The sequence below is a fragment of the Callorhinus ursinus genome, unplaced genomic scaffold (genome assembly GCF_003265705.2).
Source record: "Callorhinus ursinus isolate GAN/ISIS: 27379988/994484 unplaced genomic scaffold, GSC_fseal_2.0 scaffold9, whole genome shotgun sequence".
Classification (NCBI taxonomy): Eukaryota; Metazoa; Chordata; class Mammalia; order Carnivora; family Otariidae; genus Callorhinus; species Callorhinus ursinus.
Window position 1 is genome coordinate 30694550 of NW_027397071.1, and position 22519 is coordinate 30717068.

The window sequence follows — 22519 nt, forward strand, 5'->3', positions numbered from 1 at the left end:
TTAGACAATTAAATATAAACTCTAAATATTATAATAGATACTCCTAAGAATGTAATTAAACAGGGTGACCTTTAATACCTCTATTGTTAAGAATTAACACTACCGTCCTCTGCTTAATTGGGTACTCTTGGTTAAATTCTTCTTGTATTTTACCTTCCAAACTAGGACCTTGCTACTTAAAGTATGGTCTATGGGCCCCCAGCACCATCATGACCTAGAGTTTGCCAAAAAAGGAGTCACAGACTCCACCTTGAATTTAAGGAATCAGAGTCTGCAGGTTGACAAGATCCCCAGGTGATTCATATGCACATTTAAACACCCATGAGGGCTAGCTTCACAGCCTGGAGCTTCAAGTAGAAGCATTTGTTAGCTTTTTCAAAATCTTGTGGGGTTTTTGTTTTGTTTTGTTTTGTTTTGTTTTCTGTTTCAGCCTAAATGAGAAAGAAATTCCCAAGAGACAAGCTAAAGCCAGGGCCTTTGATCTGATTTCCTGATTCTTCCCTCTCAGCCTGAACTGGGAACTAATTCACAAAGGAGAAGTGAAGACAGCACCTTTTCTCTGGTTTCCTGTTTCTTTATTTTCCTGCACTCCAGTTTCTGAGGGTGATGAAGTGGAGGCTGGCAAAACCATTGTCTGAGTTAGAGCCTGTAAGTACTTTTTTTTTTAAAGATTTATTTATTTATTTTGAGAGAGTGAGAATGAGAGAGAGAGTACATGAGAGGGGGGAGGGTTAGAGGGAGAAGCAGGCCTCTTGCTGAGGGAGCCCGATGCGGGACTCGATCCTGGGACTCCAGGATCATGACCTGAGCCGAAGGCAGTCGCTTAACCGACTGAGCCACCCAGGCGCCCAGTACTTTTTTTTTAAAGATTTTATTTATTATTTTTAGAGAGAGAGATAGGGAGTGAGAGTGGGGGGGAGGGGGGAGGGGGGGGGGGGAGAGAATCTCAAGCGGACTCCGAGCTGAGCATGGAGCCTGACTTGGGGCTCGATCCCAGGACCTGAGCTGAAATCAAGAGTCAGACACTTAACCAACTGAGCCATCCAGGTGCTCCTGTAAGTATTTTTTTTAAGTTTTTTTTTTTAACTCAAAAACAAATGTTTTTTAGTTGCTTTGAGAATCCCTTGAAGTTCTTCTCTTTCCTTTATCATTTCCTTCTTTTGCAAATACTGCTTCCCTTAGGTTCTTTATGGATAAAATTCTTTAAGAAAGAACTCATTTCTAAAAGGGCACTATTCCCAGATCAAAACCAGCCTTATATTAACTTTTTTTTAAAAAAATTGAATAAGCCTTAAACAGTTTTAGAGTGGGAAACATGGCAGTGCTATATTTGTGGGCTTATTTATTCTTGACCGGTGCTATTATAATTCCTGTGCCAATTTTCCTCTTTTTCTTATAGTTCTGGCTTCTTCTTCCCACATCTTAGAGAGGGAATTATAAAGCTGTTTACTATTCCTCTCTCAGTAAGCATGGTAACTGAAAGGGAAGAATAAAAACCTAGGTCTAAAGTTAATACACCATGTGGATAATTAAGACTTGGCTATAGGCCATTTATGGCTTTGAAATGGATTGTACATAGACTTCTCATTTTTAATATTCTTATCAGGAAAAATTTTAAGGACTAAATTTTGATATGGGGAAACAGAAACCTTAGGTTTTCTTGTTTCTTTCTCATTGCCCCACAGGAAAAACTATAGCATGCTTCCTGTAAATGAGTGGCAAATAGTTATGCACTCTGTTTTTCTGTTTTTGTTGTTTAGTTTTGTAGCCTAAGCAGAAATGCATTTGTCACCAAACAGACAAGAAAATGAGGCTTGCTTCAAAGTCTGAAGTAAACTCACCTGATTTTCATTTCCTCTAATCAACCAGCAGAGTCCACAAAACTGCAACCCCCTTTTTAAAACATTGAACCTCTGGCAATTTCTGGAGGTTTCATGGAATTCTGCCTTGTAGTGTGTCCCCTACCCTTGCCATGAGATATACAGTTTTTCTGCATGTTTAATATCTTCTCCAGAGACCAACTAGTATGGAAATCCTGTGAGGAGAGACTGTGTTCCTGCCTCTGGGTTTCTGGCTCTTTGTTAAAAGCCATTGTGTTCCCTCCGCTCTCCAAGCTTTGATTCCATAGTCATTCTGGTGGCTGGCTCAGGGAAATATCAGGCAAGCTAGCTAAAGTGTATGACGAGTCAGCAAGGGACAGCTGTTGAACAGCTGTTAGTCATCAGGCGTTGATGGAACATCTGTCTTTCTTTGTTCCACGTTTACTAAACTTCACAAGAAGCCTTGACCTGGAGTAAACAAAACTATACGTACCTAAAGTATTTTATCTAGTTTAATGCACTCTCTTTGCATCTCTGGTGAATTTTTGAACCAGATTCCCCCCAGACATAGGTAACAACTTTCGAGAGTTGTTGGAATTTTCAGGATATTTAAAAGTCTCAAAGAATTAATGGTGTTTTCTTAAAAATGCAAAAGCTTAATATGGGCTACGTATGAATTCGACCAACAAATTTTTAATTTTGGAAAGAAATGGAAACCAACCTACAGGGTACACCTGGCCGACCTGTCCATCACTGGCTCCACTTCTCTGAACTCTGATGTTGACTTCATGAGACCTTGTCAAGCTCTTCTCTGGTTTAGAAACCCCAGGGTCCTATTAACAGTGTCTGTGTGTGTGTGTGTATGTGTGCGTGGGGGGGTGTTTCTGAAGACACCTCTCTCTCAGATTCAGTGAGAGTGGCAGCAACACAGGAATTAGGGGCAAGGGATAAGATGTGCAAAGGTACATCTGAATCGAATTCAGGTTATCATTCACAAAGGTCATCATCGTCGTGATCATCCTCCACACTCCCTTCATCCTCATCTTTGCCGTCCTGTACGAGTTAATGAAGCTAAGAAGGAGAGTAGGGAGTGGGGAACAAAGACTTAAAGAAAAGAACCAGGGTAAATAGATGTTAATTTGCCATTAGGAAAACATCCTCACACACTCAACTGTATACCTCTCGCAGGTGAACACTGGCATGGCCCTAGCTTGGGAGGTCTAGGATGTTGCCTGGCAATAGAAAGGAAAGACGGAGAATGTTGTCACAGGCTCATGCATATCTGATAACTCTTCATACTCTAATTAGACACCCTGGACCAAGTTGCTTTTTAAGACCTATCACTATAGGTACACATACACATTTTATGTTTTATTTTAAAAATTTAATAGACAATTCTTACCTTATACATGTGTTGTTAAGAAAGTCACTCAAAGGCTTTGATTGTCCAAATGTCTCTTTCTCCTCCTCTGATAATTCTCTTGGATAATATTGTGTAATGGCATTTTTGGGATATGTCCTAATATATTAAAAGAAAATCGAATACCAAAAATTAGAACAAAGGAAAGTAAATATAGCTTGTGACAGGTCAAAGGTTTCTTTCTGTAACAGTAACAAGATACTATTTTTTATTTACATTCTATATATTGAATTTTTTTTCTTTATCCTAGATAATTGATATTAACTGCCTTTTTGAAATACTTTGAGTATTTATGTATTTGTTTCCAACATAAGAAGTTCTTATTTTTTAAAATTTTTATTTAGATTTTTTAACTTAAAGAAAAGTTGTAAGAAGGATCTAAGGAACTCTCATACACTCTTCACCCAGATTCATCCGCTGTTAACATTTTGCCACATTTGTTCATCATTCTCTTGCTCTTCATTTCATTAAATCAATGTTTCTTAACCAGTGCAGTCCTACCCCACCCCCACACCCTGGGAACTTTTGGCCACATCCAGGAACATTTTTGGTTGTCACAACTGGAATGTGCTACTGGCATATAGTGAGTAGAATCCAGGGATGCTGTTTAATACCCTACAATGTACAAGACAGCCTCCCATAAAAGAGAATTATCCAGCCCAAAATGTCAGTAGAGTTGAGATTGAGAAACTCTGCTCTATATATACAAAACTAAAAACAATTTACATTTCAGCAATGATGGCAATGTGATCTCTGGGAGAAAGCTTATTCCATCCAGTCTGCCCTCAGTGCTCACCTGCACCCTTGAACATATCCTGTTGCATTTGGGCATTGGCAGTCTTGCCCGTAAGACCGGGTGAGTTCCTTGATCTTATGGTATGGGGCTATAGAAAGGTCGTGTGTTACAGTCATTAAGAGTATGTACTCTGGTGACACGCTGCCTGGTTTTGAAGCCTGATTTTATCACTAACAAACTTTGTGACCCCAAGCTAATTATTTAACCTCTCTGTGTCTGTTTATTCACCTCTAAATGAAATTCTCAAAGTAGCTGGCTCCTAGAGTCATTGTAAATTGAATGTGTTAATACATGCAAAGCTTTTAAAACAGTGCCTAGCCCATTGTAAGTGCTCAAAAAAGTATTAGGTTGTATTTAATCTGTGTTGGACAAATGTCAGTAAAATGTCTCTGTGAGAGGAAGATATATTAAGTGAAGAGTAATGAAACAAAGCATAAAGAGAGTTTTATGTTTAATAAAGAATTCATTCTTTTTTCTCCTAAGTAGGCCAGTATCAGTAGCATAAAGCAGAGTGCTGGAAAGAAAGAATGTTGGTATTAGAACCAGAGAGACTTGGGTTCAAATTTTAGCTTCACCTCTTAAATTTTAGCACACATTAGTGTCCTCTAGGTAGGATTAAGTAAGAAATTATGTGGCACCTATGGGTTTCATCCAAGAAGCAACATGACTAAATCACTCTGATATTTTCAATGTGATTTGTTTTGTTATTTCTCAGCAGATCTATTTGTTATTGCTTCAGATTTAAATTATGTTCCGAACATTGAGCTTTCATTTTTAACCTGGCTTTGCTTCGGTTTATTTGTAAAATGGGCATAGTGCCTACCTCAGAGGGCAGTTGTGAGAATTGAGTTGCTGCAGGCCAAGCGCTTAGAAGAATGCCTAGTGTGTGGTAAGAACACAGTGAACATTTGCTTTCACTGTCAGTCCTCTTTGAACCTCACCTTGGATTTTTTTTTTTTTAACTTCCACCACAATTGTATCTCTCAGCCTCTCCACCCCAGACTCGCTACCCTTCCTGATTTCCTGATGTTGATAAGGAGTACCTTACCATTCTCCCAGCATCCTAGATTTGAACCTTTTGATTCATATATTTTGTTTCATCTCATGGGTCAAGACCCTCACTTACTTCTCATCTTTTCACTCCATCTGTATAGATACAACTGTCTCTTGGTGTGAGTCAGCATTCACTGAGAAGCTACTAAACCTAGAGTCCTCTGGTTTGGGTCCCTGTTGTTGGAAGTTCCCTGTCCTTTTCTGAGTCTACCTCTCGAGTCTACCCTGGCTGACTCGTTCTCATCACCTTTCTGCACCCTGGCAGGGTCATAGGAAAAGTCTCTGGCTGGCTTGGCTTAGAAATTTGTCTCAAAGTTTAAGTGTCTTTGGTACTAATGTCTCACTTCTCTCCCTCCTGTCTCAGCCTCTTCTTGGTATTTGTGGATCTCTGGTGTCCTGATTCTCTGTCCAGACTTGACTACTGATCCTGTCTTTCTTTTTTACCTTCTTTAATTCTGGCCTGTCTATTCATCTGCCTCCCGTGTTTCTGACCCATTTCTTATTCCGACCCCTGGTATTGATTGATGTGTATGTGCCCTGACTTTATCACTGCATTTTTATGGTTTCTGACTTGTTGGTTTACATAGATTTGAAAAGCATGTTTTATATTTCACTCCACACTGCTGATTCCTGATTCTCCTGGTCACTGCATATTTCATAGCCCTCTCCTGACACTGTGAAATCAAGTCAGTCATCTGTTCTGCACATTCTTCTTTAACTCCATCCATCTCTTCCCCCTTCCTTCCTCCATTTCATAAATGTGTGTCAGGAAATATCCTAGGAGTTGAGGATGTGGAAATAAAATAGACGAAGTTCCTGTGTCATGGAGCTTAAATTTTAAGGCAGGCTGGACTCAGAGGTGAGAGAAGAATGACAATGACAAACACATATCAAATGATGATAATAACATGAAGAGAAATAGAGTAAGGGGGTAGATAGCAATGGGGGTTATTGCTTTTATAGATGGCCCCCAACTGATGATGCTTCCACTTGTGATTTTTTTTTACTTCAGGATGGAGTGAAAGCAATATGCATTCAGTAGAAACTGTACTTTGAATTTTGGATTTGGAATTGTCCTGGGCTAGTGATCTGCTGTACGATCTTCTTTCATGATGCTGGGCAGTGGCAGGGGGCCAGAGCTCCTAGGCAGCCACACGGTCATGAGGGTGAACAATCCATTCACCGACAATCATTCTGTACCCACACAACCATCCTGTTTTTCACTTTCAGTATTTAATAAATTACATGAGATAGTCAACCCTTTATTATAAAGCAGGTTTGTGTTAGATGATGTGGCCCAACTGTAGGCTAATGTAAGAGGAACAGCATGGGCAGAGGCAGGAAGACGTGGAAAAGCGGACATTCTGGAAGCTGGAAGCACCCCATGGGGCTGGAACACAAGAGCTTGTTTCAGACCAGGGTGCCAAGGCTGGAGTGGCAGACAATGCCTTGTCATGGAAGAAGGAGGATCTCGTGCTATCCTCAGGGCTCTGGGTGCCATGCAGAGCCAAAGAGGAGATTTAGGCAATCTGCTTTGATGTGGGAGAGCGATCACTTGGGTGGTGGAATAGAGTGGTTACGAGGCAAAGGTGAGAGACCACAGGGCCCCTGCTCTGAAAGCAGGAGTGTGCTTATTGACGGCATCAGTATTGTCCTATTTCATAGTGTCTACACTCTTACAGACTTGTCTCTCCTTCTCCTGTTGAGCTTTTATTTATTTATGTTTATTTATTTTCCCATTGAGATTTTAAAAGGTATTGTTGAGTATAATTAGATCTGCCTGAATTGCTCTGTGAAGATCTATGTCGTCATTGTCAATCCATTTCTATTTATTATAAAGATCTTTCAAAATAAGCATGGATGTTGCTAGATTTTGCTGTAATTGCTTTGAAAATATATAACCCCACCGCATACTTACCATCTTGTTTGAGTGCTTGTGTCCTTGACTTTGGGGACTACTTGCATGCCAACATCTTTCTCAAGTTGCTTAAGGGCAAAATGTCTATCTGGGTAGGCTATACATTCAATATAGGCATCTTTTACACTGGAGGCATTTTGGTCACTGAACTTAATTGGCGCTCCAAACTCACTTCGTTTTCGAGAAATCATATATGTAATCTGCAACACATGTGAGCAGTAAAAGTAACAGAATCAAGTTCATGGAAATGTGGATGTTTGGTAGACAGTACTGGTGCTCTGCTCAGATCCTCTCAAATCTTTTTCTTTCTTTTCTTTCTTTCTTTCTCTCTCTCTCTCTCTTTCCTTCCTTCCTTCCTTCTTTCAAAGATTTATTTATTTGAGAGAGAGAGAATGAGAGAGAGCACTAGCAGAGGCAGAGGGAGACACAGCCTCCCCGCTGAGCAGGGAGCCAGATGTGGGGCTCTTCTCCCAGGACCCTGAGATCATGACCTGAGCCAAAGGCAGGTGCTTAATCAACTGAGCCACCCAGGTGGCCCTCAAATCTCTTTCTATACTTTACTATACTATACCTCTAGCTCTGTGTGCTTTCCATTTTCAGGGCCACCCCCTACTGCTCTTCTGCAGAGCACTGCTCTAGCTACCTGGGAGCACTTTGGTACAAAGGTAAAAAGAATAGGAAGTGACTGGCACTCACCCGTGTTGGACTGGTGGGAGACATGTGTAAGCCCATCTCCTTTGCTTCTCTTTGGGACAACGCAGGTGTCATTTACACTCCAGAGTTCCCCTAGGGGTTCAAGCTAAAGCCTTTTCTCTACTGGCCTTTTGCCTGAGATTGCATCCTTATAGGACTTCTGCTATGTCCCTGTCCTGCTGCTTTTCCTTTTCTTCTATGGTGTACTTTCATAATAAATCACTCACATACAAATCTTCTCAGGGGCTGCTCTTGGAATGCCACTGTGTCAGTTTCCTCTGGCTACTGTAACCAACGGCCACAGCCTGGGTGGCTTAAAACAACAGGAATGAAGTCCGAGATCAAGGTGTTGAAGGTTTTGTTCCTTTTAAGGGCTCTCAGGGAGAATCCGTTCCTTGCCTCTCTCCTAGCTTCTGGTGACAGCCAGCAATCCTTGCTGTTCCCTGGCTTGTAGATCCATCACTCCTATTTCTGCTTCCTTCTTCACATGGTGTTCTCCCTATGTCTGTGTGTCTTTGCATGGCCATCTTTTTATAAGGACACCAGTCATATTGGATTAGTGACACCCATTTCCTAATAGGGTCACCTTCTGAGGTACTGGGTATTGGGACTTCAACATATCTCTTTTGGGGAATACAGTTCTACCCTTAATACCCAAATACCCCAAACAACGACCATTCTTCTATCAAAGGAAATACCACATCCCCATTGGCAAACATAGCAAACCTTACAGATCCCTCAGGAATCAGTGTCGTTCAGCAATATAGAGAGGTAAGCACACTGAAGATCATATCCAAGCCTCTGACCTGCTTTGTAGATTCCTTAACCGATTCTTCCGCAATTTCTTTTTCACTGCCCAAAGAAACCCATGGTTTAGAGATAGGTGGCTTATAAATGTATATATCTTCTGGAATATGCTCTTTATATTCTTCCTGTTCTTCTGGTACTTCTGGGGACTAGAGTAAAATAAATAGCACTCTAAAATATATGACCAAAAGTAAGTTATAGCTGCATGTGAATATTTTGCCATAAACTTTATGTTTGTATAAATTAAGCACTTCCTATTTTCTTTATTCTTGGTTCATGTTTTTCAATTAGGAGAAGGAAACTAAGCAAAAGGAAAAAAAAAAAGCCCATTTAATTTTTACAACAGCCCCAGAAATAGATACTATTGGTGCCACCATTTTGCAGACAAGTGGTTCAGTAACTTACCCAAAGTCATGGAGATGGCAAGAGGAGACCCAGGAGTGTGGGACAAAGAGTGGCCAAGAGCAATACTAGTCCCAATTTATTGTTTCTACTCTCAGTGGGACAATAAAAGGCAAATAAGTAGAGTATCTGTTACTCTGAGGTGTTTGATTTAGCTCATCTCTTACCTACTCTAAGTGCTAGAACGTGGTCTAGGTCCCAGGGAAAGAGAACTGAACACAAATAATCCAAACCAGGTATAGGTCTCCCCCAGTGGTATTCCTTCCCTCCGACAATCAACAAAATGCAAGGACTTGGCATCTGCTTACGTTTAAATAGTTTTCTTTGCCCTCTTCAGTTCCAATAAGATAAAAGTTAACTCCATATTTGAAGTCTTTGTCATAAACAACCAGAAGTTCATCTCCAGGATATTCCTATAGGAATATAATCAAAAGAGAAGGTCAGTTTTCATTCAGTTTATTCAGATACAAAATTGACATTTTTCTAATCAATCATAAAAGATAACCACCATAGTGCTAATCTATGGCTCATAATCCCAGATTGTAAAATTATTCTATTAACAAAGCTCTTAAAACTCAGTAGGTCTAGGGAAATTTACTACACAATTTTATTTCTAACAGGAAAAAAAGAAGCATTCCTTTTATTTAGTGTTGGCGCTCAGTAGCATGTTTGGAGACAAATCAGACCAAAATTATGAATTAAAAAATTAAAGGATTATGGGAAAATAAGAGTAGATTCCTATTCTAATTGAAAGTGGGCAAGGATAAGCTTTTCTGGGTGTGAAGTAAGAATCAGTCACTGATAGGTGACTTCTTACAGAGGATTATCAAGCAGGATTCCAAAGGAGGTGTGGGCAAGCTAGCATTTGTCCAGCGTAACTGGGGCGGGGGGAATGCCACAGATTTGAACTCAACAATCTCTCTGCCTTTTGTTATCATGTACCCGAAACCTCTTGAGGCAGGACTAGAAAATAAAGAGGGATGTTATACTTATCTGGATAACTTTTTTGACTGGATAGAAATCAGATACTGCAGCTCTGTTCTGAAAGTCTGCAAAAATATCTTCTTTTTTGATAAGTTTATAAGGTTGTTCATCTGTGATATCTTCGTCTATTCGGCAGTTAAATATTTCCTGGGTCTGGGTAGTTAATACTAAAGGATAAATTTCTGGATGACCTGGGGAAGGCAAAGTAGAATTTGGACATTAAATAAAACCACTTAAAATATTAAAAGGAAAGAGGCAATTGTTTGCTTTAAATAATTGTCTTAGTTAAAATTTTAAAAGGCTTTAAAAATCATTGTTCTTATTTTCTAAGTAAGTATATCCATTACAGAAAATGTCAGAAAAAGATAAAAGGAAGAAAATGACAATTATCTATAATACTACCTCTCAAGAGAGAGCCTCTATTAAGAGTGTGCTCTATTTCCTCTATCTCAAGCTGTCTTCTCATTTTCTTATCCGTTTTTATCACCACCAACTTCCACAGTCCCAGTCTCAGCTCTGCATCTACTCCCAAAACTTCCTCCCCCAACTCTCCCTCCCAAGGTCCCGGAGTCCACTCTCTTCTTCTCCAGACCCTATACGCCTAGACGTCCTGACATCTTTTCTCTTACTGCTCAGCAGATGTGCTAGCAAGTGGAGAAGTGCATGTGGCCTCTCAGAGTGGAATTTGGGGCTTATTTTCCTACAGAAATATTTACCCCCCCCACCCTAGTGGCTCTATGACACAATTATTCAGGTAATTTGAGGGCAGGGTTAATGACCATACCCATAACGCTGAGTATATGTAGAAATATATTCCAAATTGCAGTCAGTTGGCATAATAAACATTTGGAATACAAGTTGTTCATAAATTAGGGACAAACTGCCATTTTTCTCTCCTTGGGAGTTGGAAATGGGGGAGCTGAGATCCAGACTAAGGTGTCTGCACTACCATGCTATACTTTCTCTCTAATGTGTGGACATAGCAGAGCACAGGAGAGGGTCCTGCTCCTTCCTCACACGTGGTCAGGAGGTGACAGATTACACTCCACAGGATGCAGTCAATGGCAGTTACTGACCTAGTAGCTGATAGAGCAGGAGCCACAGACAGACTCAAGCTCTACATAACTCACTCCCTCACAATCTTACTGTGTGTACAAGGAAGAGTCCCGTGCCCTACAGACCAGAGCCCTCAATATACATCAATTGCCCTGCATTTTTAAAAATAATTTTTTAGAAGATTTTATTTATTTATTCGACAGAGAGAGAGAGAAAGCGCAAGCACTAGCAGGGGAAGTGGCAGGCAGAGGGAGAGGGAGAAGCAGGCTCCTCGTGGAGCAGGGAGCCCGATGATGCGGGGCTCGATCCCAGGACTCCGGGATCATGACCTGAGCCTAAGGCAGACGTTTAACCGACTGAGCCACCCAGGTGCCCTGATTGCCCTGCATTTTGAAACAGAACTAATTTAAATAACTCTTATGTATTTCATCTGTACCATTTTTTTTTTTTTTACATTTTGGTTGCTATTTCCTTTTTAAAAGCAGTTTTATTGAGATATAATTGGCAAACAATAAACTGTATATATTTAAAGTGTACAATTTAATAAATATATGCATATACCCATGAAGCCATGACCACAATTGAGTTAAAGAACACACCCATAATCCCCCAAAGTTTCCTCCTGTCCCCTCCTCCCTGAACCCCTCCCGCACCTCTAAGCAACCACTGATCTGCTTTCTATTACTATAGCTTAGTTCACCTTTTATGGACTATTTATAAATGCAATTACACAGTTTGTATTCTTTCTGTTTGTTTGTCTTCTTTTACTCAGCATAATTATTTTGAGATTCATTCATGTTGTTGCACGTAACAAATGGTTCATTCCTTTACATTTCTGACTGGTATTCCATAAAAGAAAAGATCAATTAGGCAAAGATTTCTTAAGATTTATGACTTTGGGTATTGTATCTAGGAAATCTTTGCCTAATCCAAGGTCAAAAAGATTTTTTCCTATGTTTTCTTCCAGAAGTTTTATAATAGTTGGTTTTATATTAAGGTTTATGATCATTTTGAGTTAATTGCTGTATATGATGTGAAGTATAGATTGAAATTCTTTTTTTTTTTTTGCATATAGATATAAAATTGTTCCAGCATCATTTGTTGAAAAGACTGTCCTTTCTCCACTGAACTGCCTTTGCGCTTTTTTGAAAATCCATTGACCATATATATGTCAGCCTACTTTAGGATTCTTCATTCTCACTCATTGGTCTATGTCTTTATAATATCTTTTAAAAATAGTAACAACAGTTAGCGTGAACCGTCTTTGTGATGGCTGCACGTAAGGAAGTGTGTGTGTACTAACTAACTTAACCTGCAACAATCTCATAAGGTAGTCTCGCAACCTTGTTTTTCAGACGAGGAAGCAGAGGCTCAGAGAGGTGAAGTCATTTGTGACCACACTGTCATTAAGTGTCATTAAGTGTCATTAATTATGAATTGAGCGAGGTCTAATTCCCAAGCCTGTGCTACTAATCACTCGTGATAAACAGAATAGAGTCCCCCTGAACGTGTCCATGTCCTAATCCCTGAAACCTGTGAATAAGTTACCTTATATGATAAAAGAGACTTGCAGATGTGACAAAGTTAGGGAAGCTGAGATGGGGAGATCATTGGGCCCCTGAGCAGGGCCCAAGGTAACCACAATGGTCCTTGTAAGAGGAAGGCAGGAGGGCCGAAGTCAAGGAAGGAGATGTGACAAAGCGGCAGAGGTCAAAGAGAGAAAGATTAGAAAATACTACACTGCTGGCCTTGAAAATAGAGGAAAGTGCCAAGAGTCCATGAATGCAGAGAGCCTTTAGCTGAAAAGGTAAGGAGGTGGACCCTCCCCTCAAAGCCTCCAGAAGGAACCAGCCCTGTTAATACCTTGACTTTGACCCAGTGAAAGTAATGTCAGACTCCTGGTTTCCCAAATTGCAAGATAATAAGCCATTTAATTTTTAAGTGTTTTAAGCCACGAAGTTTGTGGTAATTTGCAGCAATAGTCAATTAATACACCATGGATACTCTAACCTGTATTAAAGCATGACTTAGAATTTGGGTAAATTATTTAATTTTGGGAGTCACAGCATCTCCATCTATGTCATGGCCATAATAATGTCTAGTTCACAGAGATAAACTGATGAGAGGAGCGTGCCTGGCACAAAGGTGTTGCTCCATATATGTTAGCTAAATGTAAAAATTACATCTATTTTCTAGGAACCTCTAGACATTGCCCTTTAGACCCTTAGGCAACAGTTTTTTAGTTAGTTTGTCATTCCCTTGGTTCTTGGAAGGAAAGGGAATCCCAATTCCCTGGGGCATGAGCCACAAGCCCTGAGTGACAATTGACAATGTCAGGACCCCACAGCAAGGAAGTCAGAGGGGTCCTAATGTTGCCCTGGAAGGTCTGGGCGGTAAAGGAGAGATGTTCTAGTATAAGGTAAATCAACACCTACTTTCAAGTCTCACTACAACATACTGAGGTTTTGGGGGTTTTTTCTCCTTAAATAAATAGACATCTATTTTTCATCCCATTTACTTTCTGCAGAAATATCTCCATCAGGCCCCATTCTCAGGTTCATGGATTTTCTTGCCAGTCAACTCATTTAGTCAAGACATATTTATTGAGCAACTACTATGTAAAATCATGGTGTTGGTACTAGGGTTAGATTATCTAGAGGGGGAGACAGACATTAAACAGACAAATACAGTCAGAAGTACAGAAGTACAAATCATACAAGTGCTATTTGGAGAAAACAGGGTGAAAGGTAGAACTTAGAACTAAGGAGAGTGGGAGTGGCGGTGGTCTCTTAGACGAGAAGAATAGGGAAAGCCATTTTTTCATTCATTTATTCAACAAATCAATCAACAAATATTTGCTGAGTGCTTATTATGTGTCCAGATCTCTTCTAGGCGTTGGAGTACAGTGGTGTACAAGGGAGTTTCTGTTCCCAGGGAGTACACGTGTGCATGTGCATGTGTGTGAGTGAGAGTGAGTGGGCACAACGGCCAGCCAGGTATGTGTGAAAGTAGATTATAAATGCATAAAGAAATAAATACAGTCTTCAATATTCATGGATTTTGTATTTGCAGATTCACTTGCTAAAACTTATTTGTAACCCTGTGCTCACTTTGGCAGCACATATACGAAGATTGGGATGATACAGAGAAGATTAGCATGCCCCCCCGTGCAAGGGTGACACACAGACTTGTGAAGCATTCCATATTTAAAAAACAAAACAAAACAAAAATGTGTAACCCCAACATCAGTAGTCACGGTGCTTTTACCACCATCAGTGGCCATACTTACGGTGGCAAAAAGTCTGAGGTGCCCAATGTGTACGTTCCCAGCTGAGGTCAAACAAGGTGATGCTCTCCATCTTGTATCAGCCCTCAAACCGTAAACGAGTGTCCTTCCCACTATTTAGTGCCACGTTTTTCACATTTTTGTACTTTTTCCGTTGGTGATTTTGCCAGTTAAAATGGCCCCTAAGCATAGTGCTGAAGTGCTGTCTAGCATTCCTAAATGCAAGAAAGCTGGGATGCGCCTTATGGAGAAAATATGGGTCTTAGAAAAGCATCGTTTAGACATGAGTTTATAGTGCCGTTGGCCATGAGTTCAATGTTAATGAATCAACAATATATATCAAATAAGGTGTCTTTAAACAGAAACACACATAAAACAAGTTTATGTATTGATTGGCTAATGAAAATGTGACCAGAGGCTCAAAGGAACCTAACTCTGTATTTACCCTAGGAAAAATAGCTCAGTATTTGCTAAGTCAGTGTTTGCAGCAACTGTATAGAACTTCCAAGAAAAACAAGAATTGACTGTACTTTAATTTCAGAATTAGGGTAAGTGCTATGAAGGCAGTAAAATGGTACTAGGTGAAGGAGAGGTTAAGGAAGTCCTCTTGCAGAGGTGGGACTGGAGTCTAGATCTGAATGTTGAAAAAGAGATAGATACATAAAGATCTGGGGGAAGCTCTATCCAGGTATCAGGAGTAGCAAGAGCAAAGACCCTGAGGCAGGAATAACTTTGATGTGCTCTGTGTTAAGCAAGGCTGGTGAGCTCTAGGTTGGGGTGGGGGGGCCGGGGGGAGAGGAGAGAGACAGAGACAGAGAGAGATAAAGAAAGGAAGGCAGAACCAGGACTGGTATAATGGCAGAGTAAAGCCATGAGAGAGTTTAAGCAGGAAAGACACATGACCAGGTGGTGTGCAGAATAGATTGAAGGAGAGTGAGTGGAAGCAGTGATACCAGTTGGGGGCTAAGGAACTAACCCAGATGAGAGGTGTGGAGGTCTGGACTAAGGTTGCAGATGTGGACATAAGGTGAAGTGGATGGGATATATTTTGGAGGTGGAATGGTTTCAGTGGGGATGGGGAGGTGTTAAAGGGAGATAGGTGTGAAAGAGGACTTTCAGGTTTTTGAGTGGTATATTCATTAATTCAATAAAGTATTTGGTGGGCAGTGTGCCCTGTTCCGGTGCCATTTACTGTCAGCTGACATCCCCCTGCCATCTCCACTATCCCTCTACCACCCTGGACCAAGCCACCACCTTCTCTTTCCTAGGTTCCTGCAGTAGCTTTCTCTCTGGTCTCTGCTTCTGTCCCTGAAGTTCTCAGCTAGGTAGCCAGGGTGACATTTTCAAAACAAGTCAGATCCCATCACTCCTCTGCTTAAATACCTCTTGAGTCACCTCCATCCTAGATGACTCAAAGTCAGAGCCCTTACAACAGCCTACAAGGCTTTTAGATCTTCCTCCTCCCCAACCCTCACTGTTTCCTCTCTGTCTCTAAACATGAAGGGCATCACCTAAGTCCAATCTAAGAGGAAAGTTTCAACAACAACCAAAACAAAAGATCCTATTGGCATAAGAGTATTTAGCCTCTAAAAGTAGGAGCAATTTTAACTTGGTTGTCTACGTTCTAGTTTATTTGCTTAAAAATTAGCCTCTTTACTTGAAATACTTGAATCTTACCATGAGGTACAGATAAATATTGCTCACAAGCCAGAGTCTTAAAAATATTATTCTAATGAAAGTAATAACTTGCAGACTAACAACACTTTCTAATCTCTTCCATAACCATACCCTGTTAGATTTGTGAGAGACTGCTTGGTTCAAGTCTATTTCTCAGTTTGAAATTCTCTCTTCCACTCTTTTTATTCTTTTTTCAAAATTTTTCACTTTATATTCTAAATGATATAATGTAATTTTAGCCCATGTACATCTTGATCAATCACTTCAATTTGTATTTTTGTTTGCTCATTGCATATTAAAATATTATAAAACTGGGGTCATAAATTCTAAATTATATTTCCACTTACCCATTCTCTCCATATTTATAGGTTCTGTTTCTTCCCTATCTAGAATATAATAAAATGATGTCACATTTACATTTTTGAATCAAATAAACATTACAGTTCATTACAGTCTTTTACCAGCCTCAAAGCACAAAACATAAACAAATATACAATGAAGATTTAAACTATTTTATGCATGATTAAATGGAATTTAAATAATTATCTTTTTTCACAGAATTATCTCTTAGTGATACATTTGCTACGGCATTCATTATATGACATTTAACAGGTATTATAATGAAATGAATAAAAAATAATAAATCTCCATACTTTAAATTCCATTTGTGGTTGACTTTATGACAGCAAAACTATTTCATTATTTGATACATTAAACCACAGCCATTTTGGTGGCTAATATATATACAAATACTAGATCCATAAAAATCCCATTAATGAGAAAACAGTCCTACCAGGTAACGTTTGTTTGGTTTTGCCCCATTTTGGTTTTTTTCGGCCAGCTGAGCTCTTTTGTTTTTGAGATTTTGGAGCCATGGTTCTGACTTAGGCTGCATAAAGAGAGAATGTCATTAGTAAATTCTGTGTTACAGGTTCAAATAATAAGCATTATCATTTAGCAAAACATAAGAATATGTTTTCTAAGCCTTGCCTTTGGTTACGGCGACATGTGTCTTCATAGAATGGGTGTTCTGTGACCAAAGGTTTATCACAACAACAATCTTACTGATAAGATCTTACCATTTTGGTGGAGCCTTTCAGCTGAAGCACACAGAAGCCACCTGCCAACCCTTCGAAGTTTCAGCCATAGGGTCCGCCGTGGAAGCAGGACAGAGGACACTGGATCCCCAGCCTCTTGGGGCTGTTCCCATCCCAGGGAGTTGCTGTCTGCTGCCCCATGCCCAGCTCCCCAGCAGCTGCCCCAGCAACAAAGACAGGCTGGATGTCCACAGGCAGGCACAGGCCCAGAACATGCATATATGTACATAATTTTTAAAGTTAACATAATTTACATAGTACTTGTGTCCATGTACATGTGTACATGTAACCACTGTGTCCTTATTTGTGCTGTCAGAGTGCCTCCAGAAGTTTTCTGTGGAACTGTTCATCAGTTTTGGCTGAGGTCATTTGTTATCACATCGAGTCCTTGTCATCTCCATGGTCACCCCTGTCTCATCCTGTTAGAGGGTTAGGAGTGTGATTTCAGGCATCTGAGCAGCAAGGTTGAAAAATAGACTCTGCCTTTTACCAGCTGAGTGATGCTTGGCAAATTACATACCTTCGGAGTCTCAGTTTATTCATGTTTAAAGGGGATGATAATAATCAAACCTATCTCACAAGATGGTTGCAATGATTTAATGAAATAAAGTATCGTCCTCAACTCAGTCATGACAGACTGGTTGCCTCATTTTTTAAAAACGATTTATTTATTTGAGAGAGAGAAAGCACGAGGGTAGGGGCAGAGGGAGAGGGAGAGACAGAATCTCAAGCAGACTCTGCACTGAGTGTAGAGCCTGATGTGGGGCTTGATCTCACCACCCTGAGATCACGACCTGAGCCGAAACCAAGAGTCAGATGCTCAAACAATTGCGCCACCCAGGTGCCCCTGGTTGCCTCATTTTAATAACCCAATATAGATTGAAAATTATTTCATAGTCCACAGTCAGAATATCCTGACTTTCATTTTATGCTTCATCCCTTGATTACTAAATCTGGACCAAAGTGTGTGGGGGATGTGTTTGTGATCTACATTTTTTACATGTATTTTTTCCAAAGGTAATAATGATAGCTCATGTTTGTTGAGTGTTTACTATGTGCCAGACACAGTCCTAAGTACTTCACATGTATTTTTTTTATTTAATTTGAGCTAACCTTTTAGATAAGCATTTTATGAATATTTTTATCCTCATCCCCATTTTATATGGTAAAAACAGAGGCCAGGAAACTTGCATGAGGGGATACACAAAGTGTGAGTAGAGTCAGGGTGTGAGCCCACCCAGTCTGGCCCCAATGCTCACACTTGTAATCTTTGTACAAGACTGTCCCTTGGCTTTCAGTGGTAACTGTTCACTGTGTTTCATTACAAATGAAATTATTTAAAATCATTGTCTTTACCTAGAAAGATAGGATTTTATGATTTATTCAGCATTTTATGATTCTGACATTTGGGAATTTCTCCTTTTTAAATGTCCTGCAATGAATGGCTCTGACCCAACTTTCCAGCCTGTCAAGCATCCTCCAGCCCTCCTCTCAGCCTTCAAATTTTGGACCTAGTCCTTTTCTCAGAAAATTCTTTATCAATGTACCCCTCTCCATATTCTATTTCAGCTGCATTTGACTTAAAACACTCAAAACACTCTGGGCACCAGCTGGACTCGCCCTACCCCCATATACACACGTACCTTCACCACCACCACCACTAGTCATTCCACAAATATTTCCTGAGCAATTTTGAGGCACCAGAGGCTGTCCTAGCTGTTAGGAATATAGCAGTGAACAAAATAGGCAAAACCCTTGCCCTGCTAGAGCTTACATTCTAGAGGGGAGACAGTTCCGGGGCAGGAATATGCTTGGCACATTTAAGAGAACAGCAGGAAGGTCATGATGGCTGGAGCAGAGTGAATAAGGGGACTAGGGGATGAAGTTGGTCAGAGAGCTCATGAGGGTATATATTAGTCAGCTCTGCTAGGGTAATAAATGTCCTGCAAATCTCAGTAACATACAACAACGAATGTTTATTTCTTCTAATGTTTTGTACTGTGATTGTGAGTGGGCCACTGCTTCAGGCCTTATTCTGGGACTCAGCCTGGAGAAGCAGCCCCTATTTGACAGCCCCCACTTCTGTGGTGGAGTAAAAAGCGAGAGAGCTACCAGAACTGTGTAATGCCTCCTCCATCTTCTCCGTGGCACGGGCATACAGTCCTTTCTGCTTATATTCCATAGGCCCAAGCAAGTCACATGGCCAGTCCTGCTAATGGGGGAGGAACGTCTTCTTCCTTGGCAGTGGGTGGGAACGTATGATCCTTGTGCAGGGAAGGGAGGTAAGAGTTGGGAATAAAATCGTTGCGGACGAGTATATAATATGCCACAAGGGGACTAGGTCATGTGTAAGGATGTGGGCTTTTACTCTGAAGGAGGGGGGAGCCATTGGATGGTTTTGAGCTGAGGAGTTACTGGACTTGATCTGACTTCCTATGGCCAGTGTAGTGAAGCCTGCAGTGAGGAAAGAGCTGAAGCAGGGACTCCAGCTGGGAGACATTCGGTAGTCCAAGGGGGAGGTGAGTGTGGAATGGAAAAAGTGGTTGGATTCTGCATATGCTGTGTAAGCCAAGGTGATAGGATTTGCTGATGACTTGGATGTAGGGTCTGACAGAAAAAACAGGACCAAGGAGGACTTCAACAGGTTTTACCTAAGGACTTGAAAGCATGGGGTTGCTATTTACTGAGATGGGGATCCCAGGGAAAGAGCAGACTTGAAAGGGAAAGTCAAAAATTCAATTGAAGGCATGTGAAGTTAGACTGTACAGTAGGTAGCAAACTCCAGAACTGGCACAGTGTACATGCTAAAAAAAAAAAAAAATGAATTAATGACTCCTTGGTGTCCCCTTTCCTTCTGCCATTCTTAGCTTATACATTTCCAGTCTGAGCAAAAGTCTTTTGCTTAAGGTCTGTGGAATCACCGGCATGCATGCTGTTTTCATTTTCTATTGCTGCTCCAACAAATTACCAGAAATTCAGTGTCTCAACACAGATTCATTCTCTAATGATTCTGTAGTTCAGAAGTCTGACATGGCTCTCACTGGGCTAAAAACCAAGCTGTCAGCAAGGTGTCAACAAGGCTGTGTTCCATTCTTTCTAGAGTTCTAAGGGAGAATCTGTTTCCTTGCCTTTTCGCACTTGAGGCCACGAACATTTCTTGGCTTGTGGGCCCTCTTCCTCCATCTTCAAACAACCCAACAACAGTGGGTTAGATCTTTCTCACAGAATATACTCTGACCTTCTCTTCTTATTTCCACTTCCACTTTTTAAGGACCCTTGAGATTACACTGGGGCCCACCGAGATAATATAGGATACACTCTCTATTTTATTTATGGTCAGCTGATTAGCAATTTTAATTTCATCTGCAACTTTAATTCCTGTTTGCTATATATGTTAACATATTTACAGTTTCCAAAGATTAGGAGGTGCTGCATTGGTGTTCAGTTTGAATATATAGGTATCAATCTAACACAATCACCCCAAGAAATAGTCAAAGTAATCACATGTACCCAGTTCTTTTCAAAGGCTGCTATAAAATGATTTGTGGGTAATCTGGTTCCATTTCCAAAATTCAGGGGAAAACAAAGTCCATTTTCCACCAGTACGTTGGAAAACAAAATTGGAATAAACATTAAATGTGTGCTTCCTTATTAGAATAGCTCACTTACTATTTTCACAAATATTAATCCCTATGTCTAAAATGTTGACTAGTGACTGAGGAAAAAGGAAGACCATGTTGTTCTACAGGCTTTTAGAGGTCCCAATTATTCTTTTTTTTTTCTTTTTATTTTATTTTTTTTATTTTTCAGTTTGGCTCTGATGTGCTGAGGTATGGATTTCTTCTTAATTATCCTGCTTGAGATATGTTGGGATTCTTGAATTTGTAAATTCATGTCTTTTTTTTTTAATTTTTTATTGTTATGTTAATCACCATATATTACATCATTTGTTTTGGTGTACTGTTCCATGATTCATTGTTTGTTCATAACACCCAGTGCTCCATGCAGAATGTGCCCTCTTTAATACCCATCACCAGGCTAACCCATCCCCCTACCCTCCTCCCCTCTAGAACCCTCAGTTTGTTTTTCAGAGTCCATCATCTCTCCTGGTTCGTCTCCCCCTCTGACTTACTCCCCTTCATTCTTCCTCTCCTGCTATCTTCTTCTTTTTCTTTTTTCTTAAAATATGTTGCATTATTTGTTTCAGAAGTACAGATCTGTGATTCAACAGTCTTGCACAATTCACAGCGCTCATCGTAGCACATACCCTCCCCAATGTCTATCACCCAGCCACCCCATCCCTCCCACCCCCAACCACTCCAGTAACACTCAGTTTGTTCCTGAGATTAAGAATTCCTCATATCAGTGAGGTCATATGATACATGTCTTTCTCTGATTGACTTATTTCACTCAGCATAACCCCCTCCAGTTCCATCCATGGCATTGCAAATGGCAAGATCTCATTCCTTTTGATGGCTGCATAATATTCCATTGTGTATATATACCACATCTTCTTTATCCATTCATCTGTCGATGGATATCTTGGCTCTTTCCACAGTTTGGCTATTGTGGTCCCAATTATTCTTAATTAAAAGCACAGTATTTAAGTTGCTAGGCATCACAGATGTAAAAACTCATTAGCTGAGGTCAGCCTGGTAAATATAGTCTAAACTGAAAAGAAAATGATTACTTTGGAAGTAGCTACTTTACATTGTATTTGTGTTTCAGGTAAAATTTCGTAGTTTATTTTAGTAACTTCAAATAATAGAAACCCTACCAATATCCTGTGTCTAGAAAATAAATCACTTTTAATTGAAGATATCTAGATCAAATGAATAATGTACTCTATGGAATTTCAGTAAACCCACTTATTTATTCACCGTTTATTTTTTATGCTGATTTTCTTTGAAAAAGCAAATCCCAAATGAAAGACATTGCTTTAAAATTACAGCAGGTCTTACTAAGATTTTTTTCATAAAATCAATTGCATATTTCATGCCGTGAATGTGCTATATTTTCCAAATCTTTTCCCTACTAAAAGGTCATACAAATTTTTCAGTACAGATATCATTTTATTCATTCATTTATTTATTTTATTTTTAAAGATTTATTTGAGAGAGAGAGTGTGGGGGGAGGGAGGAGAGGTGCAGAGGGGGAGAATCCCAAGTAGGCTCTGTGCCCAGCATGGAGCCGGACACGGGGCTCAGTCCCACCACCCTGAGATCATGACTGGAGCTGAAATCCAGAGGTGGATGCTTAACAGACTGAGCCACCCAGGCGCCCCCAGACGTCACTTTATTAAGATGTCTCTGAAATACATTTTTCCTGTTCTCAACTCTTATTATTAAGAGCAGAAGAGATGCTTCATCTATCCCTAGAAAAGGGTTAGCCTCCTCCAGTAGCTTGTATTACATTTGGTTTTCAAAGCCACTATAATTGATTGAATTTCAAAACAGAATGTGTGAACTATAATACTGATAAATATTTAAGCATTCCATTTAAATATTTTT

At 40.1% G+C, this 22519-nt stretch overlaps 1 protein-coding gene and 1 non-coding gene across 4 annotated transcripts in view; one reads left to right on the forward strand and one right to left on the reverse strand.

The window, feature by feature from the left end:
- DNAI3 (dynein axonemal intermediate chain 3) overlaps positions 1-22519 on the reverse strand; it is a 70277-nt gene that overhangs the window by 45899 nt on the left and 1859 nt on the right. The window contains exons 2-8 of one of the 3 annotated variants that reach the window (XM_073896394.1): positions 16706-16801; positions 16260-16298; positions 9903-10084; positions 9218-9322; positions 8507-8656; positions 7008-7207; positions 3223-3339 (exon numbers count right to left, since the gene is read on the reverse strand). In XM_073896394.1, coding sequence (XP_073752495.1) covers positions 3223-3339; positions 7008-7207; positions 8507-8656; positions 9218-9322; positions 9903-10084; positions 16260-16298; positions 16706-16787 — 875 coding nt within the window. In that variant the 5' untranslated portion in view covers positions 16788-16801. The other 2 variants (XM_073896396.1, XM_073896395.1) reach the window with 2 other exon arrangements.
- On the forward strand, positions 14052-14159 carry LOC112824698 (U6 spliceosomal RNA). Its single transcript, XR_003208501.1, has one exon. It is a non-coding gene; the product is annotated as a U6 spliceosomal RNA (small nuclear RNA).